The sequence below is a fragment of the Nelumbo nucifera genome, chromosome 5 (genome assembly GCF_055504915.1).
Source record: "Nelumbo nucifera cultivar China Antique chromosome 5, China Antique-T2T, whole genome shotgun sequence".
In the NCBI taxonomy this organism is placed as follows: Eukaryota; Viridiplantae; Streptophyta; class Magnoliopsida; order Proteales; family Nelumbonaceae; genus Nelumbo; species Nelumbo nucifera.
The window spans coordinates 67,337,371-67,365,103 of record NC_142653.1 but is presented as its reverse complement, the minus strand read 5'-3'; the positions used below and the strand labels follow the sequence as shown (position 1 = coordinate 67,365,103).

General features: G+C 38.1%; 1 protein-coding gene across 1 annotated transcript; it reads right to left on the bottom strand.

Annotated features, from left to right (window-relative positions):
• Nucleotides 1-1,186: 1,186 nt before the first annotated feature.
• LOC104586476 (JmjC domain protein JMJ24) lies at nucleotides 1,187-27,322 on the bottom strand. The gene is made up of 14 exons (XM_010243725.3): nucleotides 26,966-27,322; nucleotides 26,141-26,720; nucleotides 25,207-25,349; nucleotides 25,011-25,110; nucleotides 24,690-24,822; nucleotides 24,540-24,594; nucleotides 23,154-23,841; nucleotides 22,660-22,989; nucleotides 14,538-14,984; nucleotides 14,370-14,442; nucleotides 5,550-5,635; nucleotides 1,786-1,905; nucleotides 1,633-1,703; nucleotides 1,187-1,427 (listed from the first exon to the last, which is right to left on the bottom strand). Exons 2-14 carry the CDS (start codon nucleotides 26,651-26,653, stop codon nucleotides 1,328-1,330), a joined length of 2,859 nt encoding a protein of 952 aa, XP_010242027.1. The 5' UTR covers nucleotides 26,654-26,720; nucleotides 26,966-27,322; the 3' UTR covers nucleotides 1,187-1,327.
• Between the last annotated feature and the right edge of the window lie 411 nt (nucleotides 27,323-27,733).

The window sequence follows — 27,733 nt, the reverse complement described above, 5'->3', positions numbered from 1 at the left end:
AGCCAAAATTACCAAACCTTGGTTTGCCACCGTATGCTTGACGACAATATGAGTTAGGTTTCTGCAAAGGCAAGCATAACCAGGACGATCTATTGCAAACACCAGAGTTGGAAAAGCCAACCCTTAAGCAGTCCAATGAACATGTTACCACTTAGCTCAACCACCGCTAACTAGGGTGGGCCTTGAAACAAAAGTTGCAAGAGGCCTAGATAACGAGATGGTTTTTATAACCTTCTCCACTAGATTGGAAGGTAGTTTAAGTAGAAAACTAGTGAGCTTATTGAAAGGTGGTTTGGGGGAGGCTTCTAGTTAGGGCATTGTGGGAAATGTCCAAAGAACTGAGAGATGTAAGTTGGTCAAAAAATCTACGTCTCTTCTCTGTAGCTTGTAGATTCTTAATTAATTTAAACAAGACCAAAAATCTATGTCTCTTCTCTATAGCTTATAGGTTCTTAATTTATTTAAACAAAATTGAGATTTGAGAGGGAGAGAGTGTTTTTCAATCCTTTTCTTTTCAAGGTCTAAAAATTATGTCTATGGTCAAGAATTGAATTTGGTGTAGCTTGACTACTTTGGAGAAGCTGGAAACATCTATTTCACTCGTCTGACCATTGGAGTCAATTGTCTGGTGCTGGAGAAGAAGTTTGAAGTCCATAGTTGGTTTTGGAAAGAGTACAAATACAAATATGTAGAGCGCAAAACCTTGTATTTTATATTATTTTGTATATATTTGCACTGTACATATTTGTATTTATACTCCTTCCAAACATCAGAGGGACCTGTTCTTATGCCATGATTGATGGGATTTGTATTAGGTAAGTTGTTTTATATTGAAACATCATGATTGTTTTATTTTGAAAATTTGAAAAATAATAGAAGATATATTTGACATTTTACTTCTTTCCGTCAATATTTAATGAGGATGACAATTCAGAAAACTTTAGATATTTAAAGACAATATATAAATAGTAAGAGTAAAGTTAATCAATTTCCTAAACCTTATGGGTACTTTACGAAATTTGCCCTAATTTTAATGGTAAAAACCAATATTTTTAAAACAACCCGAAAACAAAACTGGTTTTCCATTCGGATGCTAGCTCAACAATTCAACTAAGGTTGAAAGTATCAAACTATCAATACTTTGAATATGCCCGTATGGTTGAGTTAATATAGAAACATTGGTAAATAAATGGCAATAGATGATACTAAATACAATTATAGAAAACTGACGTATGGTTACATTAAATACATTGAAATTGTTTTCTATATTTTGGATGTTCATGAAAATAATTTTCTAATCAAATGAAAAATACTGTACAACATATAATCAAACACAAGTTATTTGCCTTCTTTTAATCATCTTTTCAAGGTTATCGGCAACCATCGCTGTTAAGTTTGGATCATCAAACCCGAGCTCTGCCCCAGATCTGCAGAAACGTGATGATAAAAAAAATAAAAAAAAAAAAAAAAAAGTTAGTGTAAACTTTAGTAGTGAACAACTATCTGATATTCCTTTTATACCCAAAGAAATCCAAACTAGGAACTCCAGTATTTCTCTTTTCATTGAGGAGCTTGTTTCTCAAATGGAAAACTAGGAAAACAAATGCAGAAACCAAAGCTCATTTTGCATACTTGGGATCAAGCACCAGCTTTTGGACTTCTTTGATGGCTGAACTGGCTGCATAGAGTGACATTTTTCCAACCTGCATTGGAAACACATTAGAAAATCCAGAAATTTATGCAGGAAACACCGCACTAATTGGTTATGAGAGTTCTTTGTCTGACCTCCAACATCTGAAGCTTCATTTCATGGTCGTTCGGAAGACTGCGGATCTCTTCAGCTAACCTTAAAGATTCACTCAAGCTTTCAGGAGATAAAAAGTCAAGGCCCAACTGAACTGAAGACTGCATGCATTACCAAGAGAATAAACAAACCATTAGTTGGTACATGTCCCACATACCATCTCTTTAATAGGCATATTCAGAGTCATGAAAACAAATATATACAACTTTCTACTAGGTTTGAGTTTTCATCAATTCATCCCATACCTAACCATAGGTACTAAGATCCTAATTTAAGACCACTCATGGCCATATTTAAAAGCTGATAACATCTCAGTGAGGTAACTTCTAAACAGGTGGATAACAAAGTACAGCTATGTAAATAATGATGTCAAGGTAAAACCTCCCAACAACGCAGTTGTCATTTTTTCAGACCCCTTGTATATAAAAAAGGATGTGAAAAGACCCAAAAACCAGTAATGGAAGCCCATGCACGCATAAAGGGATAGAAGAATTTTAACGATATCGTGGGAGGTACAAACATGTAAAGCATACGGATACATTCAGTAGAAAATAAGTCCGTATGTAATTATATACAGCATAGAGTTGGTCAACTTAAACATTTCTATTATTACTATATTAACTTGGGGACCATTGATTGGTGACTTGGTAAAAGTCTTGGGCTACCAAGCAAGGGAATGCAATTTTAAGGCTGTGTTTGTGATACAAACGCCAAACCAGGATATTTATATACCCCAGTTAGGATTTGTGAGCGTTTGTTTGACATACAAAAATGCAATGATTAAGAGGTCAAAAATGTTTTTTTCTGACATCTTTGTATCCTGAGGAGAGGGCATTGCTGTACCCATTTTTTGGATACAGATTTGTGCTCTTCTGATAATCGAAACAGGCTTATAGATTGGTGTGTTTGACCAAAAGTTCAAAGCAGTGGAGCATCGGTAGTTGGAGCATTTAATGTTAGCTCCCACGCTTTGCACCGATTTCAAACAAACAAGAATGGATTATACTGTGAACCCACTTTGCAGTCTTGAACCGAAAAGAGGGTATTTATGCAGAGTACATATTTGTGTTTGTATCACAACCAAATGCAGCCTTAGGGTCAAAGGGTGGCTACTTTGTGGAAGAAATGAGAATAAAGTCCATATCCAGTCCAGCCATCCAAGACCCCAGAAAGTTGGGACTTCGGACCAATATTACAATGGCCCTTTTCTATCAGTACCAACACTCCAAACAATTTTATTGGCCAGCAACATATTTAAGCTTTATCAAACTACCATAGACTATATTTGAGGATTGATGTTCAAGTAACGGTAACCTTAAAATTACTCAAATGATGAACAGAAAAAAGGACACAGATGGTCAAGCCTTGAAAAAAAAACTGCTAAACATTGACAATCATGTTTAAAAGTAGAAATAACAGCTAATAATCTATTGTACGCATAAGAAAAACACACTAAAGATCATCTATGGCAGCATATGTTGCTCTGGGACTGGATTTTCATTGTTGGCCACCAGATAACAATCCCCTCAAAAGCAAAACCATGCACTTGTAAGAAACCATTTTATCCAGGGCCAGCATTTCATAAAAGTCCATCAAAGAGGATCAAGGATTTCGATGAAAATTCTGGATTTTCATTGTTTGGTTTGAAAGAAAACGTAGGGGAAGGATGGAAAGGTAGGAAAACCCATACAAGATCTATAAAACTTTCCCTACCTTTCCTTTCCTTTCCCTGCTTTTTCCTTCAAACCAAACATACTGTAAGTGATTTCCAGAAATTGTCATCCTGGAATACCAAATATATTTACCAAGGGGTGGTTCGTTGGTATGTTAGCTGGTTCACTCCGGCATTGACGCGGAATCAGTTCCCACAACCACCAATTTGGGGGGGGGGGGGTTATTAGTGGTGTGTAGCACCAAATTACCAAAAGAAACAAAAAAGAAGAGAATACAAAATATATTCAGGACTCAGTGATCTATGTAACCAAAGTGTGAGAACAGAAGCAGGGACAAGTTAATATGCCAAAGTTGAGCTCCACTGGATCGTATATATATATATATGCTAGTATAATACACATACAAAGGTAAGTATGCTGTGTATGTATCCATGCATATTTATGCATGCCCTTGTGTACAGATTTAAAAAAAATAAAAATGAACTATAGATTTTAAGTCCATAAATAAGTGCATATTAAACTATACATCAATTTTAACTATGAATGGAAAACTACTTCAACAGATAGGATCTTCAAAGAGGGAGAGATGAATTAATAATAGTATTGGTATGAACGTGCATTTATTGTTTCTTTCATGACCCTTACATGATAGAGAACAAAATCTGGGCAGGAAGAAAGACTAAATGCATTTATACAGGCAGGGCCCCTTGTGGCAATGTAAATCTTCAAATTCTCCTAAAATCCATGCTTTAATATTTTCAAAAAGCAGTTTTACTCGCCTTTTCTAGGAAAGCATGAATCCATGTACTCTGAGCACAAATGCCACTCTCTATGCTTGGGTTGGGGTGCTAAGGTCATGACTCAAAAGTTGAAAGTAGTGCTTTTGGACATACTAGTAAATGTGCATGTGCATTGCAGATGGCAATTTCAGGTGAAGATGATGATAGTAACAATGATAATAATAATAATAATAATTTCATTGTCCTTATCAGAAACTATGCAACAAAGATGAGTAATAGAGGCATGGACCACATGGTGTAGTAGGGAGTGTGTTGCCTTTCAACCTATAGCTTTAAATCTTTTTACTTGTAGGTTATATCAATGTTTTCACACATGGTTGAACTGGACGGTCAAATCAACTGACTTGTCACTAGCCATATTTTTGGGTCTGTTGCACTCCAAACCATTGATTCGATCAACAACCTGATGACCTAACCAGTTAAAACCGCTAATTTGTTTGACCCAATAATCAATGGATCACAAATTAAAACTTGTATTAGAGACACACCGAATTTGAAATTTTCTACAAATTTTATGGAATTTTTCTATGTTTTCTAATTTTGCTGTTTAATTTATGATATCATAAGTTGTCTTTTTGACTTGGGCAGTTACTTACCACTCAGGAAATGTGGGTTCCAATCAGTTTTTTATTAGTATTCTCAACCAGTAGTTGAATTGTCTAGTGGACCATTCAACTGGTCACCCAATCAATTAACCATTGAACCATTTGACCCAGTTAGCAGGACTATGGCTTAGATATTAATTCTTTTTTCCTTTTATGTATTTCATTTCTATCATTAATAAAAATAATTCTTATTTATCACACTTCTTTTGAAATAGCTTTTCTAATATGAATATATAATAATGGAGATTTTCCCAATTCTTTTAGATATTTTTGTATTTTGTATTTTAACTGTTTTTAATTTTTTTATTATTTGATTATGACATCAAAGGTTCACTCATTTTATCTAGATAGTTGAATCACCAACAGACCACCTGGACAGAAAAACGGTTTCATTTCCAAGTCTTTTAAAAAACATTGTTTTTTACACTATTATTATGGGGTATAGAGTTAATTCGTGGGATAACCAAAAAAAAGAGTTAACTCATGGAATTTAATGGTGAGAAATAAATATACCTTAAATATAAACAGTAATGATTGAGAATAGGATTGAGAATAGGGGTATTTGAGTATTTCAGTCAAGAAAAAGCCCTTGAACACACAAGGTCTGCTCCCTATAGTGGTTATTAGACTGTTAATAAACTCTGAAGATTAGTAACATTGATCTTACCTGAAGATTCCTTACTTGGAAAGGGCATCCAGCAGGGATGAATACAGCCTCACCCACATACTGTTTGAATGTCCATGGCTCTATTCCTGAAGAAAAAAAAAATGAATGGCACTGTTTTTAAATAACATGACATATTATAAATATATGAAAAAGCATGACTTTTATTGATCATCTAAAAGGATACCAATTTGAAAAATCAGGTTAGGATGACAACTACTGCAGAAGGATCAGTATGTTGCTTACCAATAAAAAAAATAATCTATTGCTTGTTTTGCTTGATCATTTATAACAAGATAAAAACAGATGCAAAAGCTTTTTCATCCAACTTGGTCAAATATAATACTATGCATCAGATCTAAGTGAATCATTGTATAATTCATTGCCTATTGCCCATGTGTGATGATTAAAAAATGATTGCATGTGAGCATGTTAAAAAAACTCAGAGACCTTTCTAAACCTTCTAATGCCTAAGAAAAACATTTTCATGGAAGAGCAAAAACACTAATCCAATCCATTGAAATATAAGGACCATCTGCCATAAATTTCCTCGTAAGAAATACAACATGTGTGGTTATGATGATCTGATGAGAACAAACTTTTGCCTAGAACATCTCCTTGGTTGTACCTACCAAGAGAGCGTATTAAAATCCTGAAGAAACCGGACAGCTGAACAGCTCCAATTGTGGACCCATGGTGAAGGCCAGAAACTTTGACATGTTCAGACACCTCTCAAGGGGAAAGGTGGAAAACAAAAAGGACGCTATTTGAAATGTTAAAAGCATTTGGACTGTCCGGCAAACCAGTCCAGAGTCCAGTAGATGAAATGGATTTCTTTTAGAAAGAGATATGATCGTGGAAGTATCAACAAGGTTACTTGCTTATCAAGAATATTCAGTATATTAAAACTCTTGCACTGTAGTTAGTCTAAAAGAAATGAAGTAAATATACTATTTACATTGAGAACTAAATATTTCAATTCCCTTAATGCTTCTCTCACTAATAGTGATTTCAGAACAATAGTGTGAGGATAATGAACCTTAGAATAGCTACTCTAGTTGAACACTCTTTCTCCAACCCAAAAATACAGAAAATGAGATCACCTTCTAAGGACTTGTTCTATATGACTAGCCTATGATATCATGTATGAGATATATCCCCCATACTTGTAGAAAGGTGTTAAACAACACGTTCGCACAATCAATTATAGTTTATAGATACACAATGGATGCATATTTGGCATTACTAATAGACCCCAAAACCTCTCTCCAACAAGTATAACAGACTTGAAAACAAGAATTTAACCACTTCAACCTCCCACCACCCATCACCACCTTTTTGCTTTTTGATGGATAGCTACACTTTGTTAGATTGTAAAAAGAATCAGCATATACATAGATGCTTACACATGCCCAAGGAGCCAGCTTTGCTCCCTCCCCACCATAATTCCACCAATTAATATAACATTTTACATCATTGATTCCCTAAAAGACCCCAAAACACCTCTCTTCCGTCTACCCATTGTTTTTCCAGTGCATCTGTGAAGCAATTGAATGATCAAAACACTTGTAACTCTACCAATTCTTCCCTCATTAGCCCTATTATTAAATTCATTATGTTCCTGTATGTCCACAGGGCCAGATTCTTGCACCATTGAATCATCCACACCTTTGAATACCCTTTTATTATCAAATTTCTTAGATTGCAGCCTTTGGCCACCATAAGCCCTTGTTCTGCTGCTTATGCATCCAAAAAAAAACACTTGTGCAGCTGCTGTGATTTCTGCTCGTATAGAATTGCCTTAGACTAATTAGTCCTGAGTAGATGGCCATATTCCCATAAGAATCCTTGAATTCTCCTCCTATGGCTGGACCTGGATTGCCTCTGCCATAACCATCAAAGTTCATCTTAATCCTACTCTCTGCAGAAGGAGACCATGTGGCTGATATGACATGTCTTACTGTAGAAGAATTTGCCACCCAAGTCCATCCACTAATGATCTCAGTAGAAAAGGAATCAAAATGTCTCAAAGTTTTAACCCAATGTGCCACACACCCTAACTGAGATACAATCAATAATAGCATTTTTGGATCTTACTCTATCATTAAATAATCTGTTATTTTCTCTCTTCCCAAATTGCCCATAGGATTGCTGCTCTTGTGCATCTCCAATAACTTTTGCCCTTCTTTCAAGGCTAAAGAAATTGGGTTGACAGAAACCCACTACATCAAATGGAGAAGCCCACCTACAACCTAATAAAGCAAAAACACACTCCCATATTCCAGTTGCAGAAGGATAGAAGATTAGCAAGTGGCAAGTTTTTCCACTTCAAATTTACTTAACAGGGAAGGTTTGGGGAATGGCAACATTAGTGTGTAAGGCAGCAAAAAAGGAGGTACAAGTGAAAGTACTGGACGAAGTTAGGGTCCAAATTCTACCATCAACCATTGACGAATCAAGAAAAACACCCTCCAAAAGATTGAGTTCTAAAGCAAACAGAACTTCAAAGTACCTCAATCCTCTTGAAAACTCAAAGCCCCAATTTAGCCCAATTGAAGAGAATGATACAAATTAAGAGATAGGCAAAGTTTTAATGGATGACAGGGAGTATAAATAAAGAGAACAATCTTTAAATGGCCTGTCTTGTGCCCATTGTAGTGTATTATTTTGTTTATTAAAGTTTACAAGACAACATTGTCTTGTAAACTTTAAGAGTGAAAACTACATAATAGAGTGAGTTCAAGCAAAATGTAAACTCAAAGAAGGTGCAAGTGATTTTAAATCAATAAATAAATAAATAATCTGTTATAGAAATAAAAACTAAAATTCAACTTCACATTTGAAAATAATTTCAAGCTGGTTCAAAGTGATAATCATGTCCATTAGGTGGCTACTACACATATCTATAATATTGTGCACTAACTTATGTTATAATACCATCTTGTGTATTGCACAAAGCGACGGTAGTTTTCACTTTTCACTAGGGAATTTGTCAATTCCAATAATACTTCATGCCAAGTGCCCATTGAAATAGAAATATTAGAAAATATACAAACCATGCCAACCAAAGGTCTTACAAATTTTGACTTTATTCCCAAAACAATGGTTATACCTTGTGTAATTCAAAGAAGAGCAAAAGACACCAACAATTTCCACAGGGAGTTTTACATTGCTCTTGAGGATAGTCCAAAACCTATATCCATTGGGACGAGTGTCATGACTGCTCCTTGTAGAGAACACTGATGTGGAACCCACTGCTGTGGTCCCCACTGTGTTCATATGGCAGCATAACATATCTTTTGTTAGTTATGTCAGTGTTAGTTGGTAGTTATTGGTAGTTATTTCAGTTTGTTGTTACAGTTTGTTATTTCAGCTTTATTATTAGTTTATTTGCCATGTAAGCAATAAGGGCAATTCAGCCCTTTTACAATTAGTCAACATATATAAATATTAAGAGTGGGTCGGCAGATCGATTGATCAACCCTCTCTCTCTTTTCTAAATCCCTTCGTGTGCTTCTTCTTTTCTCCCTCTCTTCTTCTTTTCTTCTGAAATTTCTCCTTTTTCTTTCGAATTCAAGACTGATTGTAGTCTTGATCGACTACATGGTATCAGAGCAAGGATTAGGGCTTCTCATGTGAGTCTGATCCAGCCAACCACATGAGAGTTGCCTAGGCCTGGAAGATTAAGAGGATCCTTTTTCGGCTGATTCTTGGAGGTTATCAGAGACTGTAGCAGCTGTCCAAAGAGTGGATTGTGTTCTTGATAATCAGGAAGAATCAGAGGAAGATTAAGAGTCCAAGATCAGTTTCTTTATCAAGACTGAAGGTGGCGATTAGAATTTCTGTTCAAAACCTAAAACTGGTTGCAGAGAAGGAGGTCTTATGTTAGTCTAATTAGATTGACTACATGAGAATTTCCTAGGTTTAGAAGTTTTTCAACAAAGAAGGAGGATCGGCTGATTCTTGGAGGCTACTGGTAGTGTGCGGCTACTACTAAGAAGATTGTTGAAGGCTGGGAGAGTTCCAATAGTCAGGAAGAATTAGAAAAGGCTTCGGATCCCCAAGATTAGGGTTCTGCATCAAACAGAAGGTGGCGGCCAAAGATTTTCTTTCATAAAGTAAGTTTTTTTTTTGCTTGAGAATAACCTTGAAAGAATCATCTTGGTCTATTCTGAGAGGTGCGGCTGAAAAATCTTTTTTTCCTTCTAGGGTTTTGAGAGAAAACCCTAAAATTCAGAACTGTTGTTGGTTTCAGATCAGATTTTGAACTGATTTCATACAGAATTCTGTTTTCTTTATTCTTTGGAAGACCTAGGCCGGCTACTATCAGTTGTTTAGGTGTTGTTTTCTATTACAGTAGCTTCAAAAGTTTTTTATTGTTAATTCTTGATCAAGAATGGAGTTCGAGAATCAGGGGGAAGGTGTTTTTGGGACTAGCAATTCTGGTAACATGTCTGAGAATGTCTTTCAGATTACAACTATGAAGTTTGATGGATCCAACTACTTAGAATGGGCTCAATCGGCCATGATGGCCATTGGGGGTAGAGGAAAACTCAGCTACTTGTTGGGAGATGTGAAAGAGCCAACTAAGGAGGACCAAACGTATACCAAATGGGTTCAGGAGAACTATTTGGTTATGACATGGTTGTGCAACTCTATGCAGCCACATATCATCCGGAACTATTTGTGGGCAAAAACAGCCAAGGAAATCTGGGATGTCATGAAAGAGACTTACTCCCAACCCCTTAATGTTGCTAGGGCCTATGAATTGAAGTGTGAGGTTAATAACCTTAAGCAAGGAGAGAAACCAATCTCGGTTTACTTCTCTACTTTGAAATCTTTGTAGCATGAAATTGACCGCCTAGAAACACTTGAATGGGAAAGTCAGAAGGATGCACAGACTCATAGAAAGCAAGTTGAAACTAATAGGGTTTTTGAATTCCTATCTGGTCTGAATCCTGACTATGATATTGTGAGACAACAAATACTAACAAGGGACAGTGTGACCTTATCTCAAGCCTACTCCTTGGTGCATAGTGAAGAGACTAGGAGAAAGGTTATGATGCAGCATCAGCCCTTCCCACCAGCCTTGGCAGCAGTTAAACCCAAGCCTGGGGGTGATACGGAGAGGGATATAAAGAAGGAAGATAAGCGGGATCTAGTGTGTGAACATTGCAAGAAACCTAAGCATACTAAAGACACATGTTGGAAGGTTGCTAGATCTGAGATAACAGTGATGACAGTGAGATTGAGTCTCTTAAACAACTCTTTCATCAAGAGTTTGAGGTGAAAGATCTAAGAGAGCTACGATACTTCTTGGGTATTGAGGTTGCTAGATCTAAACATGGGATTTTTATTTCTCAAAGGAAGTATGTTCTAGATCTATTGGAAGAAATTGGAAAGTTGGGTGTTAAGCCTGCAGATACACCTATTGAACAGAATCACAAGATCAGTGCAGAGGGTGGAGAGACTCTTGAAGACAAAACTATGTTCCAACGATTGGTTGGAAAACTCCTCTATCTTTGTCTCACACGACCGGACATCAGTTATGCAGTCAGCGTTGTCAGTCAATATATGCACTCTCCTAGAACTACTCACCTCCTTGCAGTTGAAAGAATATTAGCATACTTGAAGAGATGTCCAGGTAGAGGTATATTATTCAAGAATAATGATCACATGAAAATAGAGGTCTATACAGATGTTGATTGGGCTGGGAGTGTTGATGACAGAAGGTCTACCTCTGGATATTATGCCTTTGTAGGAGGTAACCTTGTCTCCTGGAGGAGTAAGAAACAAAGTGTTGTTTCTCGTTCTAGTGTTGAAGCTGATTATAGATCTATGGCTAATGGTGTGGCTGAAGTCATTACTTGAGGAGTTGGGTATTGCTTATGAGAATCCCTTAATGTTGTATTGTGATAATCAGGCTGCTATTAATATAGCTCATAATCCGGTACAGCATGACAGAACTAAGCATATCGAAGTCAACCGACATTTTGTCAGAGAAAGGGTTTCGTCTCAAGAAGTATATCTCCCGTATATCACCTCCAGCATGCAGCTCGCAGATCTTCTCACCAAGGCTGTTCCAAGGAAGAAATTAGAGGCAGACCTATGCAAGTTGGGAATGACAAATATCTATTCCCAACTTGAGGGGGAGTGTAGAGAACACTGATGTGGACCCCACTGCTGTGATCCCCACTGTGTTCATATGGCAGCATAGCATATCTTTTGTTAGTTATGTCAGTGTTAGTTGGTAGTTATTGGTAGTTATTTCAGTTTGTTGTTACAGCTTGTTATTTCAGCTTTATTATTAGTTTATTTTCCATGTAAGCAATAAGGGCAATTCAGCCCTTTTACAATTAGTCAACATATATAAATATTAAGAGTGGATCAGCAGATCGATTGATCAACCCTCTCTCTCTTTTCTAAATCCCTTCGTGTGCTTCTTCTTTTCACCCTCTCTTCATCTTTTCTTCTGAAATTTCTCCTTTTTCTTTCGAATTCAAGACTGATTGTAGTCTTGATCAACTACTCTCCTAACCACCAAATGCAAAACAATATTTGATTCCTTGGAGTATCTCCATAACCAGTTACCCTACCCAGACAACCCAAATTTCTTAGGCTCAACCTCCCCAAACCTAAACCAAGAAGGACATCCTTAAACCTCAAAGATAAGACTTTGGCAATAATTCTATAGAGGCTGACCCACCAAACTTATGGGTCTAAACTCACTGAATTGGTAAGCCTCGGCCTTTTTGGGTACTCAAGCTAGAAACATGGCATTTGCATCTAGGTTGATTCTTCCCCTCTTGTGGAATTCCTTGGACACATTAAGCAAGTTCATCTTTAGGGTCTTCCAACAAACCTACAGAGGGCATTTTCAGCTAAATATTACAACATTAGATGATGAGCACGTATAGATTGTATGAAATAAGCTAACCTTTACAGCCAACTATTTCAATAATATGAGTAGGGGTGATCATGGACCAGGCCAGTAGGGATGGATTCGAGCCGAGCCGAGCCGAATATCTGGCTATTCGAGTTCAGCTCACTCATAAATTATCAAGCTCAAGTTCAATTCGAACCTGAGACTTGAGCTTAAGCTTGGCTCAAGTCAAAAGCTCGACTCAGCTCGAGCTCGGCTGCCTTTGATTGCAGGTCTCCCTAGCAGCCGAGGTCTCCCTCAATTGCCGAGGTGCCGAGCCGAGGTCTCCTTCAACTGTCGAGGTGCCAAGCCAAGGTCTCCCTTAGTTGCCTAGGTGCCAAACCAAGGTCTCCCTCAGTAGCCGAGGTGCCAAGACAAGGTCCCCTTCAGTAGTCGAGCCGAGGTGACACCCTATGTACATATACTCAACTGGGCTCGCGAGCCTCACGAGCCGAGCTATATTAAGCTCGAGGATGACTCAATTAGCAAACAAGCCCATATATTAGGCTCGAGTTCGGCTCGAAGCTCGGTTTAGACCGAGTCGAGTCGAGCTCGAACAACTCATGAACAGCTCGGCTTGTGGCCACCCTACAGGCCAAGCCAGACTTTGGGCACAAAGCATTTAATAATAAAAATTTAATTATATTATGAAATTTAAAATTACGTGAAAAAAAGTATTGCATAGGCCAGTTGGACTAGGCTTGGTTTAGCTTTGGGCCTAAGGCACAAAATAGGGTATAGGCTTCAACACATGCTTGTCTCCTTGCATAGATTAAGGCAAGGCCTCCAAACAAGTTGTTCTCTTCTATGTGAGTTGACTAATGAGTTGATACATGTGTCAACTCAATGAATATGTATATTATACATTAAAACTTTTATATAAAATAAAATAACATATATCCGCATATATAACATATATAATATTAAATATATTATTTATTATATGTTATATATAATATAATATTTTATTATACAAATATATTATGTATATATTATATATTAAATATATAATATTATATATATTGCAGGTCGGGCCAGGCCTGAAGTGTTGGGCCCAAGCCTTGCCTAGAAATTTGTGGGCCTGATGCAGGCCCAGGCTGGGCCAAGAATGATCGCCCCTAAAGGTATGGTATTAGAATGATATTCTAAAGCTCACTCAGCATCATCATCTTCTAAGCCTTGTCCCAACTACATGAGATCGGCTAACATGAATCCTGTTTTGCCATTCCATTATGTTCAATGACATATCCATTGTTAAATTATAACCTTTAGAATGATATCTAAAGCTCACTCAAACATCACAATTCCAGTTATGTGAATCCTAATTCTTTCATCTTAAAATCCAATACCAATATCGGCTAACATGAATCCTGTTTTGCCATTCCATTATGTTCAATGACATACATTGTTAAATTATAACCTTTAGAATGATATCTAAAGCTCATTCAAACATCACAATTCCAGTTATGTGAATCCTAATTCTTTCATCTTAAAATCCAATACCAATTCTATCTACAAACAGACCCTTAGATGAGCTGCCAAGTAATAGTTTACATTAAGAGTATGAATGATAGAAGAGAAATTTCATCAGTAATTTCACATGCTTTTATTTGAAGGAAGAGTCAAAAAAAAAAAAACATTTAAAGCTAGGAGGACCAGGATTTTAAATGCAACGATTCTTCAATATTGGGTTTACATGTTAATCATATGATGATCAAATAATTGCTCGGCATGTTCAAACCCTGGATCATGAACCTCCACATCCAGCAGTTCAAATTCTGACTGGTTCAGAAAAAACACTCGCTCTAAATAAATATGTGCATAACAGCATATGTACTGCACAAGCAGTGTAAAGAATCAGAGCTACTCAACATGAAGAGATTATAAGCTTTAGCCCTTACCAAGTTCCTCCTTCAACTTTCTCAGATGCTCTTTATTGAGGAAAACAGCTTGATCATAAAGTGGACGAGTTACCTGATATCCAAATGACAATAGCATCACAGACTAAATGACAAGTTGATAATGTTAACATAAATGCATATCTATAGTATAGGAGAAAAAGTATTTACTGAATCATTTGGAAGACTGGAAGATTTCCGAATTTCTTCCCAATAAACCTTCAAATATTCAATCAGATTTGGAACATCCGGGCGACGGAAGACATCCCAAACAGCTCCTATGCGAGACTTTTCAGCATTCAAATCTCCATTATCTTTGTTTGGATGGCCAGAACTAAGGTCTTTCCTTTCACCACCAGAAGCAGTTTCCATCCCACTAAATGATTGTTCCTCCATGATCTCATCTTTATTGATGTCCAGCCCTGTAATATTTTCATTCTGCATTCCATGTTCCTCAAGTGCTAAATCAGGTGACTTTCCTCCTTCATGTGAGCTTGTTTGTACATCCCCACTTGATTCTCTTGCATCAGATTCCTTAAAAGTTCTCTGTATCTTCTCAATCTTCGACCGTTGCCAACCTTTTAGTTTCACTTCAGACGTATGCATCAGTAGGTATACCTACATAGAGCTCAGTATATATTAGACATATATCATCACTAATAGATTCGTGAACATTTTATAATCAGATGTATGCATCAGTAGGCATACCTACATAGAGATCAGGATAAATTAGATAATGTACTAAATAGATCCATGAACATTTTATTAATCAGAAGAGAGATGAAACATATTATTAATCAGAATAAAGAAGGATATATCTAATAAATCCTTGTATGTGCTACTTTGTTCAACTGATGCTTCTTGGGAAACCAGGATAGTCAGTGGATATGGGGTAGGGTTAGAGAGCAGAATAGAGTCATCATGATGAGCTTTTTAGGTTCTGCTTGAGATGGCAACTCATTGAAGACCAAGATGCTTTCTCTCCCCCAGGGCTTAAAACTTTCTCCTTTAATTGAAGAGGGCCAAACAAATAATTGAAGGAAGACATGTCAACAGTAGTCTCTGGGTCCGGGATTATATTTGCAACAGTAGATTCAGAGTGAACTTTTTCTAGTATTTGTCAGCCTTTGGTTGTGCATTTGTAATGGTTCCAACATGCATTTCTTTCGAGACTGTGAAGATATCTTAATAAAGTTAACTGGTATTCCTGACCCTATATATATATTTAAAGAAAATAACCTTTATCTGTTGAACCGGTTAGCATGCACACAAAGGTTGTAGCCTTCTAGTAGGTTCAAGTTTACATAGCACAAACTGTTTAAAACTCTAAAAAAGAGCATAGTACCATCTAAAAAATAGTAAATTGCCTACTGAAATATCAAATCCAAAGTTAATCCATAAAAGCATATAAACAAGCCAGGTGAGATGCACCCCACAAAATGAAATTCACCTTTGAGTCTAAGCACCTAGGATGCCCTTTAAACAATATTAAGATGTCAAGAAGTCTTAGCCACATTAATAAAAAGAAAGCCTAAGACAATAATAATCAAAGGTCATCTTAGCATAAAGCAGGGGATGTGGACAATAAATCTTATCTGATAGTTCTAGAAGAAGACCTCACAAGGAAGAAACCATCCCAATTCCATTATCAAAATAACCAATAAATTGACCTATTTATTGTATCACCAAAGAAGTTGTTTTACCATTTAAAATAGATAGTTTGAAACTGTTTAAGGATGCTCCAAGAATGGCCGAAACTCTGTTTCTATTGGTAGCAAGATCAAAGTATCTATCAATAAGGAAGAAGGGTAGCAATACTAGAAAGCCCTTGGGAATGCTGTAATCAAGAGTATTTACGGCGTAGACCCTAATAGGTGGGAATGAAAGTTACTTTCGATTTTCATCTCTCAAGTTCGTTATGATGCTTTGGATGGAAAGAAAACCAGATTTAGCAGGACCTATGATGAGGTAATTCACCACTAAAAGATTTATTCCCTCGTATTTGTGCTCTTTAAATAAAAACATTTTTTTTCTTATTGTGTGACTAGCTTGGTGCTGGAGCCTCTTTGGGATTTAGGTTTGAGAAGGGACCTGAGGGAAAGTGAAATCTTTGAGGCAATGGACTTATCCAATCTCTCAAAAACGTTTGCTTGGACTTTTGGATCATAGTAGTCAAGTCGCCTAGGTGACTAGGCACTTTTCAAAGAGTGCCTCGCCCAAACACCAAGAAAATATATGCTAGGCGCATGCTTAGGGGACTGAAACACATATATAATATATAATATTTATTAAATAAAAATAGATATAAAATATATAATATTTTATTGGTTGGTTTTAGTTTTTATAATAGAACCTGATGCATGTTATCATGGTTTTGTTGTGAGGAAAGTAAAAACAAAATAATCTTCGAGGGTTTCACTTTGACAAAAGAATTGAACCGAGGAAGAGGAGAGAACAATAGCCCTCCATCATTCCCATACAGTCCTCTAAGCCAAGTGAGTTAATCAGCTTCCTGGTTTTGTTCTCTATTTCCTGGTTTAAAACAGTGGTTACACCCCATTCTGGAATTTGGGAGCATTTTCTTAACCATTTTGGATGCAGGTGGTCTCCTCCAACAGATTTGAGTAGTCTCCTATCTCTCCAATGACCATAAGGGGAAAGATGCTTTGGAGATGCATCAGAGCAACTTCAGGGTTTGAAGTTGTTGGCTAGGCAAGATTTAAGGAACGTGTAAGTAGAGGGTGACTGTCAAGTGGTTTTTTGCTGGATGACAAGGCAAAGGCCAAATTCCTTGGAAAATCAGACCTCTAGTCAGAATGACTCAAGCTCTAGGTGCTGATTTGAACGCCTCATTCAAATGGGCGCCTAGGAGTGCCAACATTTTGGCTGATTCTGTGGCAAAGGCTGGGGTTGGGAAATCTTGTTTAGATTGGGGATGCCCAGGACCGGCTCTTAGATTGGAAAATCTTGAAAATACCTTCATAACATGAATCATGTTAAGCTTGTTTAAACCTCTGGTCTTCTTAGGAATCTCCAAGACCTCACCACTTCCGGCCAACCTCTTCTCCTGATCCTACAACCCAAATCCAATCCCAATTTTCCAACCACCACTTCGGAAACCTCATAATCGACACCATTCCTAATTAACTTATCTTGGAGGTTAGAAGCAATCCCCTTCTCTCCCTCAGTTTCTGAAGAGCCACTTCCTACCTCAATGATGGCTCCTTCCTCCCCTTGCTTGATTTCAATGGTTGACCCTTCTTCTGCCTTCTCCACCCCACCCTTACTTCCTTCACTACCGCCTCCCTTTCCGAGCCATCCTTCTGGTGACAAGCAACAGTACCCCCATTCTCCTGACTCAGACCCAAAAATGGAGATGAAGAAAGCGGATCTTGCTTACCTTTAGCTTCATCAAGAGGCAGGAACACCTCGCCCTGTGACTCTCGAAGTGCCTCACTCAAACTCAAAAAAGTCTCACCTGTCCTTGAGCCATGCCCAATAAATCGGGCGCAAGAAACATCCACCTTCAATGAAATGGCTGCTGAAACCTTCTTCTGATGGATTCTGAAAGACACCCCAAGCCTTTCGCTAGTTCTTCCCTCAATTCTCCCTAACCAAAATCCAAACTTGCCTTTACCCAAATGCGGGACCCACCCTTCTTAAAGTTACATACCAATCTCCTAAACTTGTAGGACACACTCTTAAACTGAACTGAATTCGGTCTTGAGGAAGAGCAACTAGCTTTATTGGGAATGCTCCCCCTCTTAAACGCTCTCTCCGTGTGTCCCTTCTCCACTGAATACTTCTCAACTCCATCCTGGAAAATTACAACTTCACCCCCTCCTTTTTCCAGATTCTCCCCTATAGCCCCCTCCTGACTATCCGCCTGCCTGACCCTTCAGATTCCATCGTCTTCTTCCTTTGGCCGTATACTTTGTGTGCAACTTGGTGTTGAATAAATAGTTTTACCCTGTTTCTTATCAAAAACAAAAATCACTCAGAGCAACCAATTCTTTACGCGATTTGGGAAGAAAAAAAAAATGCCAGAATTTTTTAGGATTGAAGCCAAACTACTGAAGCAATGGTTCAAAGATATAGCAGCTAAGAATGCTTCCAGGGTCAAACCTACGAATCTCTTTGCCAACTGCATGGTTGATGACATATAAGAGGCTGGCAGAAGATTGCTAATTCATTTATACCAAGGCCTCTAGTGACTTATGTTTGGATCCCTCCACCGCCAAATACTAAAAAGCGGAATTTTGACAGGTGCAGCTTAGGTAATCCCAGATTGCCAGGGATAGGGAGTGCATTCAAAAATGTTAAGTCCCATAGGGCATGCTATGTTAAGGCAGAACTAATGGCTCTGCTGCAAGGGCTGAAAATTGGGCAGGATCTCAATTACAACAACATTCTGCTTAAAGCAACTCTAGCATGGTAAACAGGTGGATGAAGAATAAAAGAGCAGGTCCTTGGTGTTACAGCCATACTATAAGAGAAGTGAACAGATTTTTTTTTTTTTCGAAACCAAGAATTGAATTGAACAGAATAGCAAGAGAGGTGAGGATCACATTTATGCAGACGACAGTTATTTTTCTTGAGGCTAAAAAAGAGTACCTGGAAAATTTAAGAAGGATTTCACTTTGTTTTAAGGCTGTTACAGGACTTAAATGCAACCTTTCAAAGAGTAGTATTACAGGCAAAGTATTTGGGGTTTCCCTTAGGGGGGAATCCTAGACCCTCTGCATTTCTGGATCCTGCTATAGAAAGCTGTGAAAGGAGGCTTGAATCCTGGAAGAAAAACCACCTTTCTAAAGGAGACAGAGCCACCCTCATTAAAGCAACTCTTTCCAACCAACCAACCTATTTCTTATCAGTTTTCAAGATTCCTACCAGCATTAGGAACCAGATTGAAAAGTTGCAAAGAGACTTCCTTTGGAATGGTGGTGATGAAAGAAGAGAACATCTAGTTAATTGGAAGGTAGTCTGTAAGCCTAAGTCATAAGGAGGGTTGGTTTCGGACATATCTTGGAGAGGAACATTGCTTTGTTAGGTAAGTGGTTGTGGAAATTCTCCTTGGAACAGGAATCCTTATGGACCTCAGTCATTCGGAGCAAATATGAAACTAACAGGAATGGTTGGGATAGCAACCTATCTCCTTCCAAAGCCTCCTCCTTCAGTCCCTAGAAAGGTATAATGTCTTACTTTGAGCTATTCTCTCCTTTTTTGCATTATTGTCCAAGTAATGGTTGTAGAATTAAATTTTGGACTGACCTGTGGCTAGGTCAACAGCCACTCTGCACTACTTACCCTCTCCCTTCTAGAATTGGTCTCTTTCTGAAGAGGCCACTATCTCCTAGGTTATTTCTAGAGGGGAACATGGCGCAACTTTCAACTTTTTTTTTTATCAGCAAAGGTAACTTTTATCAATCATAATGAGAAAGATGAACTTACAAATTTGGGGGTAGTTTACCCACACCCATAATGTAAATAGATAGAACTAGAGATGCAATCCCCCAAATTCAGCCTTACAATATAGCCCAAAATAAGTGTTGCCTGTTTGCCCCCTGTTCAGCTAATGTATCTGCCATGCCATTTGCAGTTCTTCTCACCCATTTAAATGTAACACTCAGTTCCCTTGTTACCATTTCAATTTCTCTAATCCTTTGCCTGTATATCCAAGGGGTTTGGCAATGAAAATTTGTCCAGGAAATCACCACCTGAGAGTCCCCTTCCACTTCTAAGTTCTAACCTTTGGAAGCAAAGCTGTTATGCAATTTTCAGCCGTTGAAGCAGGCCATTAATTCTGCTGTCAGTGAGTCCCCTTGCTCCACAGGACCTGAGTAGAGTGCTAGTACCTCACCTTCTGAACGTCGGAATACACCCCCTAAACCAACCTTTCATTTCCTAAAAAACTTCCATTGAAATTTAATTTTACAGAGTTAGGTGCTGGCAGCCTCAACTCCATAATAACCCTTTCTTTCTCTTGACCCAAGCTTGTCACTTCCTTCCATGATCTCAGAATATCATTGAAGGAGAAATCATGGAAGATTTCCAAAGTTTTTACCCAATGTGCAACTTTGGGTAGAGCTTTATCTGATGAAGAAACTCATGATATTTCCTCTCTTCTATCTTCTATCTTCTCTCTCCTGTTTTCTTCACCACTTTGTCCAATGATAAGAGAATTTGGTGGCCTTCTTCCGGCCAGTTTACTGTGAATTCATTTTTCCATAAAACTCATGCAAGGCTTAGCTAACTCCCCCTTCCACCATAAGAAGATTTCGTTGTCAGCAATTCCTCCTAAATTTTTTTTTTTTTTGTCTGGGAGGCTTTCCATGGTAGTATAATACCTGTGATAGGCTTCTGAGGAAAAAGAATAGGTTCCTCCACATTGCTCTTCACATGTGTGTGATGTGTATGAATGATGGTGAATCCTGTGGACACTTGCTCATCAACTGTGTGGTAGCTCGTAGCTTTTGGCAACATTTCCTTGGTTTCCTTTTTAACAGCAACTTCCTTCCCCTAATATGGTGATTGATTTCCTATTACAATGGCCAGGTTATAAGTTCAGTAAAAGAGGATGTTGCAATGCAGGGATTGAGCCGGGGGGGGGGGGGGGGGGGGGACCCAGGAGAGCCATGCCCCTCCCCCCCCTATGGCCCAGAAATCCCCATCACTTACATTCCATTATTCCAATGTATATTTTCCCCCTCCCCCCACTCCCCACCCCAATGGTTGGCCCCCAATGACCCATCCATAATTATCCCCACCCCCAAATCCACTTGGCCCCCCTCATAAAAAATTCCTGGCTCTGCTCCTGTTGTAATGTGGTCTCTAAGAAGAACGAAATAAAAGTGTCTTTGAAAACAAAAAGCACTTCTCTAGAAGATTTAAAAGGTAAGATCAATGTTGTAGTTATCTCGTGGTTGAGAGTCTCTAAGCTGTTCGGAGGTATCTCTGTAGGTGACTTAGAAAGACACCTTGAGCAGATCTTGAATTCATTACCTTTGTCAGTTTCCACAAGACCTATTCTTCTCCCAAGACCTCCAACTGAGTACACTCTTCAGTTTGATGGTAGCTGTAGTAGTCTTTCAAATCAACAGAGGTCAGGCAGGTATTGGGGGTAGAATTCTAAATTCATCTGGCAATCTGCTCTGGGCTTTCAGCAGCCCCAATGGTGTGGCGGAAGATGTAGAAGCAAAGATCTGAGCCTTACTAGTGGGTCTTAGGAAGGTGTTAACTCTGAATGCCTCTGCAGTTGTGGTGGAAGGTGACTCTAGAATCATCATCAACTGGATGGGAAATTTGAAGGAGGGACCTTGGAGATTTTTCTACATCTTTAATGAGATTAAAGAAATCTTGTCTGGCACTGCTCTTTTATAGATGGATTCCTAGAGAATTGAACAATGTGGCAGATGCGTAGGCTAAACCGGGGGCAGGAAGAGATTCTTTGTACAGTAATTCAAGTTTACCCATGTAATGCTGGGGAGGTTTTTTTTTTTTGGATTGATGGAATCCCCTTGCATCTTTTGTATATCCTTCCCTCTTTTTGTTAATGAAAGTAACCTTTCCTCTCAAAAAAAAATTGGGTAAGCAGGATAGCAAATGCTTTGGCGGATGCCTTAGCAAGACAAAGAGTACCACAAGTGGAGTGCTGGACAATGATGTAATTTTAGCATCAGTTTAATGGGAGCCATTGTTCCTCTGTAAGGCGTGCTTTGGCACATTTCCACTTTTTTTTTTTTTGATAGATAGCACATTTCCACTTGTGCATTATAAGTTTATAACTAATTCTTTTTCTTTATATCAATAAAATTTTCATGTATCCATCAAAAAAAAAAAATAGAAATCATTGTGAATAAGAAATCAAGAGCTGTAGCTACAGGCTGTCCAAAAAGCAGTAAAGAACTGGCACACAGAAAAAAGAGACAAAAGCATACAAAAAGAACAGGAAGAAAACAAAAAAAAAAAAAAAGATCAATAAAAGACCTGCAATCATGATCAAATGTTGATAATAATCTTCCATGCATTTGAAAATCTTCTTAAGGAAAAAACATGATAATTTTGGTTATATTTAAAGCTCAAAAATAATTATAGAAATAAGCTTCTAATGAATTGTGAAATTGCAACTATGAGACATTTTCAAGAAGAATTAGAAAACAGATTCAAGATTTTAACTACCACTCTACTGCCTAGCTGTCAAAAACATTTCTACATCAAATTCAATGATAAAGAATTTTAGTTCCTATATATCAAGGTGGAAATACAGTATGTGAGAGGACCACTAGACACATACCATGTCACGCATGCTGATATGGAGATTATCCACAGAATCACCTCTACCAAGTTCCTCATATATCCCATAAGAAATAAGAATCTTGGGCCCTACATCATTCTGCAAGGAATAATGGGGCAGATTTGCAGCAACATTTAGAAGACCCCACTTGGAATGGATGTACTCAAGCAATGGTAGTTTACTGATAAAATCAGGTCTCTGGTACAATAAAAATTCTTCTGATGCACTGGGAGATGGCCAATCTTTCAACCTTAACATTTCTGGCCATCCATTTTCATGGATTCTTCCCTCTGAATATCCTTTGATGAACTGACCAAGTTCAATGTCAACCTGTCCACATGCCAAACTATCATTAGCAGAAACTTTCAGAGCATTTTTCAACAACTAAAATGCAATTCAGACAAGTAGGTAGTACTATCCCTATCTGTTTTCCAACCAAGGGTGTGCCTTTGTTCCTTTCATTTATCAGTACAAGCATGTTTGTGCAGACATACCTCTGACCAGTCTAAGCAATCAATAGCCTTAACAGTTCTGTTGTCATCTTTTGTTTTCTCATCTGTAGTCTCCCGTATTCCTCTCCATATAACCATGGGATCCCAGCTCGAACTTGAAGTACCATCAAAAACCTGCCTAACAATAATGGGTTCACCCCTAATCCAATGCTTGCGAAAATGACCAATTCCTTCAACTTTAATATCTTGACATGTTGGACAATACAGGAAATTATCATCACTTCCTTCTCTGTGGGCCGCTTGGCAGAACTTTGGATCATTCAACCCAAGAGAGCGTGGACTGTCCACATTATATACCTTACATCCATTCACCATTTCCTCCACATTTTTCACCAGCTTTGCAACCCAATTTATCTTGAAAATGCGTCTTAAGGATAGAGATGAACAACTACAACCACCATACTCTTTTGGTGGGCACGGTATACTGCCATTACTATTGGCTTTCCAATCAGGAAACTGCTCTGATAAAACCATTCTTAACTTGGATGTTTTCTGCTTCTCTATCATGGTCACTCCATCTTGGCTTCTCTCAGACAACTGATTTTCTTGCTGTTCTCCAACAACACCATGAGAAGCTTCCCGGAGATCACGACAACAACTGAGACATAAATCATACATGCAATTTGCACAGTGTCGGTGATAATCAACAATAGGTGTCCTACAGCAATTGCTGCACAGGAACAAATGATAGATTAGTGCCATCTGATATATATAAGGAGACTATAAACATGAGAGGATTCTGACCAGTTCATTCAACAGGTCCTACCTAAGAGAGAAGCCATCTGCTATCTAAGGGATCATTTGATAATGGCTGAAATGACTGAACTAAATGAATTAATTCTTTTTTTAGTGGATCAGATAATTAAAAAATAAATTATTCAAGTGTATAGTGATCAACCCAATTTAAGTTTCGTCCATTAAGGAACTCACAACCTTCTTAACAATTTATTCACCAAAAGGAAAAGTAATAAGCCATTCAGTTCAGCCACTTCAACTGTTATCAATTAGCCCCTAATCAATGGATTTTTTGGTTGAACAGTGTGCCAAAATCTCACAAGTAAAAAGAAATGCCGATGAATATTTTTCTTTTCTTTCTTGAAAAATGGTAATATATTTGTATCGAAAAAACAAAAAAAAAAAAGAAAAACTAGTCCCTCTATACAGAGAACAAATGTACAAAGAACACCAGCTCCTTAACAAAAAAATGCCTATAAAGCAAGTAATTTTGACCTATAAAGTCAGATCACTGGGCAGTGGCTCCTGGATATTGCATATGTCCAGGTACTCTAAATGTCTAATTCTGGGCATAGATTTACCAATTGTATTTACAGTCAAAAAGAAGAAAAGGGACAGAGTATCAGATATTACCAGCACATCTGCTCATCTGCTTGCACTTTTGCCCTGGGAATATCTGTTTTGGTTCCTGGAGGAGAGAGACAACAAAGCTTATGTAACAACTTACTGTCAAGGCAAAACTCCTTGGACTAAGATACAAACAGAACATAGGCTACACCTTACCATGTAGCTTGGTTTCAATCTCCATTTCAGAGCTCTGCTCTGAGTGGATCTGCTTGATTACAGGAAGAACTGAGGACAATAGACAGTGGAGATATTGCAACTTATCTTGCACAGCTATGTCCCGTATCCTTACCTACAATCAGATGCAAATATCATAAATATTTGACCAAGGGCTATGTCATCTCAATTGACGCTAGAGATAAACATTTCATGAAGCCAAGATGAAAGGAATTTCAGCAACAAGAAACCCTCCAAACTATTAATTAATATGTTCAACCCTAGAACAACTTATTCAAAGGGCTAAACCATTGAATGTCATACCTTTATCAAATTGTCTCCACGTAAGCATGCTTTACAATTACAAGACCCACGGCATGCAGGGCATACCCTCTGGATCTCCTCATATGATATGTCAGGATACCTATAATGTAACCACAGAAATCATAAAACATACAGTTAACCAGGTAGGATACTAAGTTTCTTACACTGCAACTGAGTAACTTCTATGCACCCTTACCACTTAGCAATGCAGCTATCACAGTATCCCCTCCTATCACATTTCAGACACCAGATAACTCTACCTCTGTCATTTCGCCGACACTGATGGCAAGTTTGCCCACCAGCTTCTTCAGATGTATCTGTACTTCTATCTGAAAGGTCCTGAGATACCAGAACACATTCAATTAAATGAACTATGAAAAAAGGAAGAAGAAATTAGAGGTGCCCCCTCTAGTAGATCAAGAGAGCCTAACTGAAAGTACCCATCAACTAGCTGTAGAGCTACCCACAGAGCCAACATCAAATGCATTCAGCCCAAAAGGCTTCCATATCCAAAAACCAACCCAATATTAACAACATAATTTTTTTACTTTTTCCTTCATTTTCTTTAACCCCAGAATTTCTAGGCAAATACATGGTCCTGTAGATTTTGTTAATTATTACAAAAAATGAAAATTTTAAGTTGACGACCATCCAGTCTATGACATTTTTTTATCAATGTAAAACCTATGCCATCCTCTTGAAAGACATGAAAATAAGGATCTGAAGTCTACAAAAATCAATGGATAAATGGTTATAATCTTCCGATCGAAGATGTAGAATCTATGCCATCCTCTTGGAAGACATGAAAATTAGGGTCTGGAAGTCTACAAAAATCAATGGATTAATGGTTATTATCTTCCAATAGGAGTTGTAGAATCTATGTCATCCTCTTGGAAGACGTGAAAATTAGGGTCTGAAGCCTACAAAAACCAATAGATGAAGTGGTTATAATCTTCCAATGGGAGAGATTTTTCATATGGGTTCTCTAAATGTTCAAATCAAATGGATGACTGGGATATCAGGTCTTCCAGTACCATACACGGTAGCAAAGCTTACCAGTTCTCAACTGAGGAAGCATCACTAAGATAGTTACCACCAATGAAAATCAAAGGAAGTTCATTACCACTCACCGCAAGGGCATTGGCATCAAAGTTTCTCTTGGAAGATGCTGGAATCTTATAAGAAGATTTCCGGTTGTCATCAAACAGCATAAGATCTCTTTGTGGATCTTCAGTCGATTTCAGAGGGCTGCGGGTAGGCAAAACCCTAACTGGAGGTGTCTCAGGCGAATACAAAACCTGGGCTTTGGAAACTTTCTCCTTATACTTCTTTCCAGAGATTGTAGGAGCATGGTATTCTCCACCCTTTGAGCTCACAAGAGGCATATCCAGATCATCGTTCCTACTCTCCAAGTAAATATCAGATTCCCCTAACGATTTTCTCTTTGCCTTTTTCAGGCTCGCCCTCAGTGCAGAATTCGCGGCCCTCTTCTTTGCCTGGATGTAGTGCTTTTCACATACTGTCTTGTCAGGCATGGACATTGCACTGCACCTCCATTGTTTCCCATCAGATCTCTTACAACGCAAGTCCTCCGGAATTCCCACATTATCGTCTGCGTTCGCACCAGTTCGCGGATGATCCATTGTACCCACTTAGTATCAAGGTAAACCGTAATTCCACACAAAGTTACAAGCTCTCTCTTCTACAGACCTGCAGATTACCAATTTGTGACAATAAACAGATCATACGGGGAAAAAAGTCTATTAGCACCAAGAAAACGCACAAAACCTTCCACTAATCGAATTTCAAAAGAACCGTAAAGAATTGGAAGAAATAAAACCAGCAGGAACTGAAACCCAGACCGGGAAAGCTTATCAGAACCCAGAAAATAAAATAAACACCAAGCAGAAATTCAAGCTTCAAAAGCAATGATCAAACTAAAATTCGAAGCTGACCTGCCGAACTCGTTGCCAATCCCTTGAAATCCTTCGGACTGAGGATCTCTTCAACAAAACCCTCATCATTGAATCCATCCATCACTGCTATAGGTGTACTAAAACTCTCCAGAAATCCAGAAGAAAAAGAAAAACGAGAAACCGAACTCCTAGACCAAAATCCTCGAAAACAAAAAGCAAGAGAACACGGAGGAGAAACCCTTGAAATTGAGATTTCTAGGGTTATCTCCTAACACGCAGAAGCATGCAGACAAGCAGAAACCCGAGAATGGGATTGCACCCCGAAATTGAGCAGGAAACGAACCCTTTAGAGAGAGAGGCATGCGAGTTCGTGTTTTTGTTCTGATTGTTTCACCAGCTGAGATGGCATGGCCCCGTGTTCAGGACTCTGTGAATCGTTTAGGGGTGGAACTCGGGCGAGTTGGGTCGGATTGAAGGTCTTACTGTCTTAGGCTGTGTTTGGTTTATCTACTATTTCCTGTCTTTTTTTTATGAGAGCATTACAGTATCTATTTTTTAATACAATTTTGTGTTCTTTATGATTTTGCTTTTTGACCAAAGTTTAAGCCTGTATTTGGTTGCAATGCAAATAAAATTTGCACTGCTGCAAAACTATAAGAGTGCAAATGATTTAAGTGTACATTATGACCTATTTTTGTTTCAAATTTTAATTTATTTTGTTTGTTTGCAGTACAAATGAATAAATTAAGACATGGAGCAGAATAAAGTAAAACCCAAAACAAAATTAAATAAGATTTTGCATTTTGT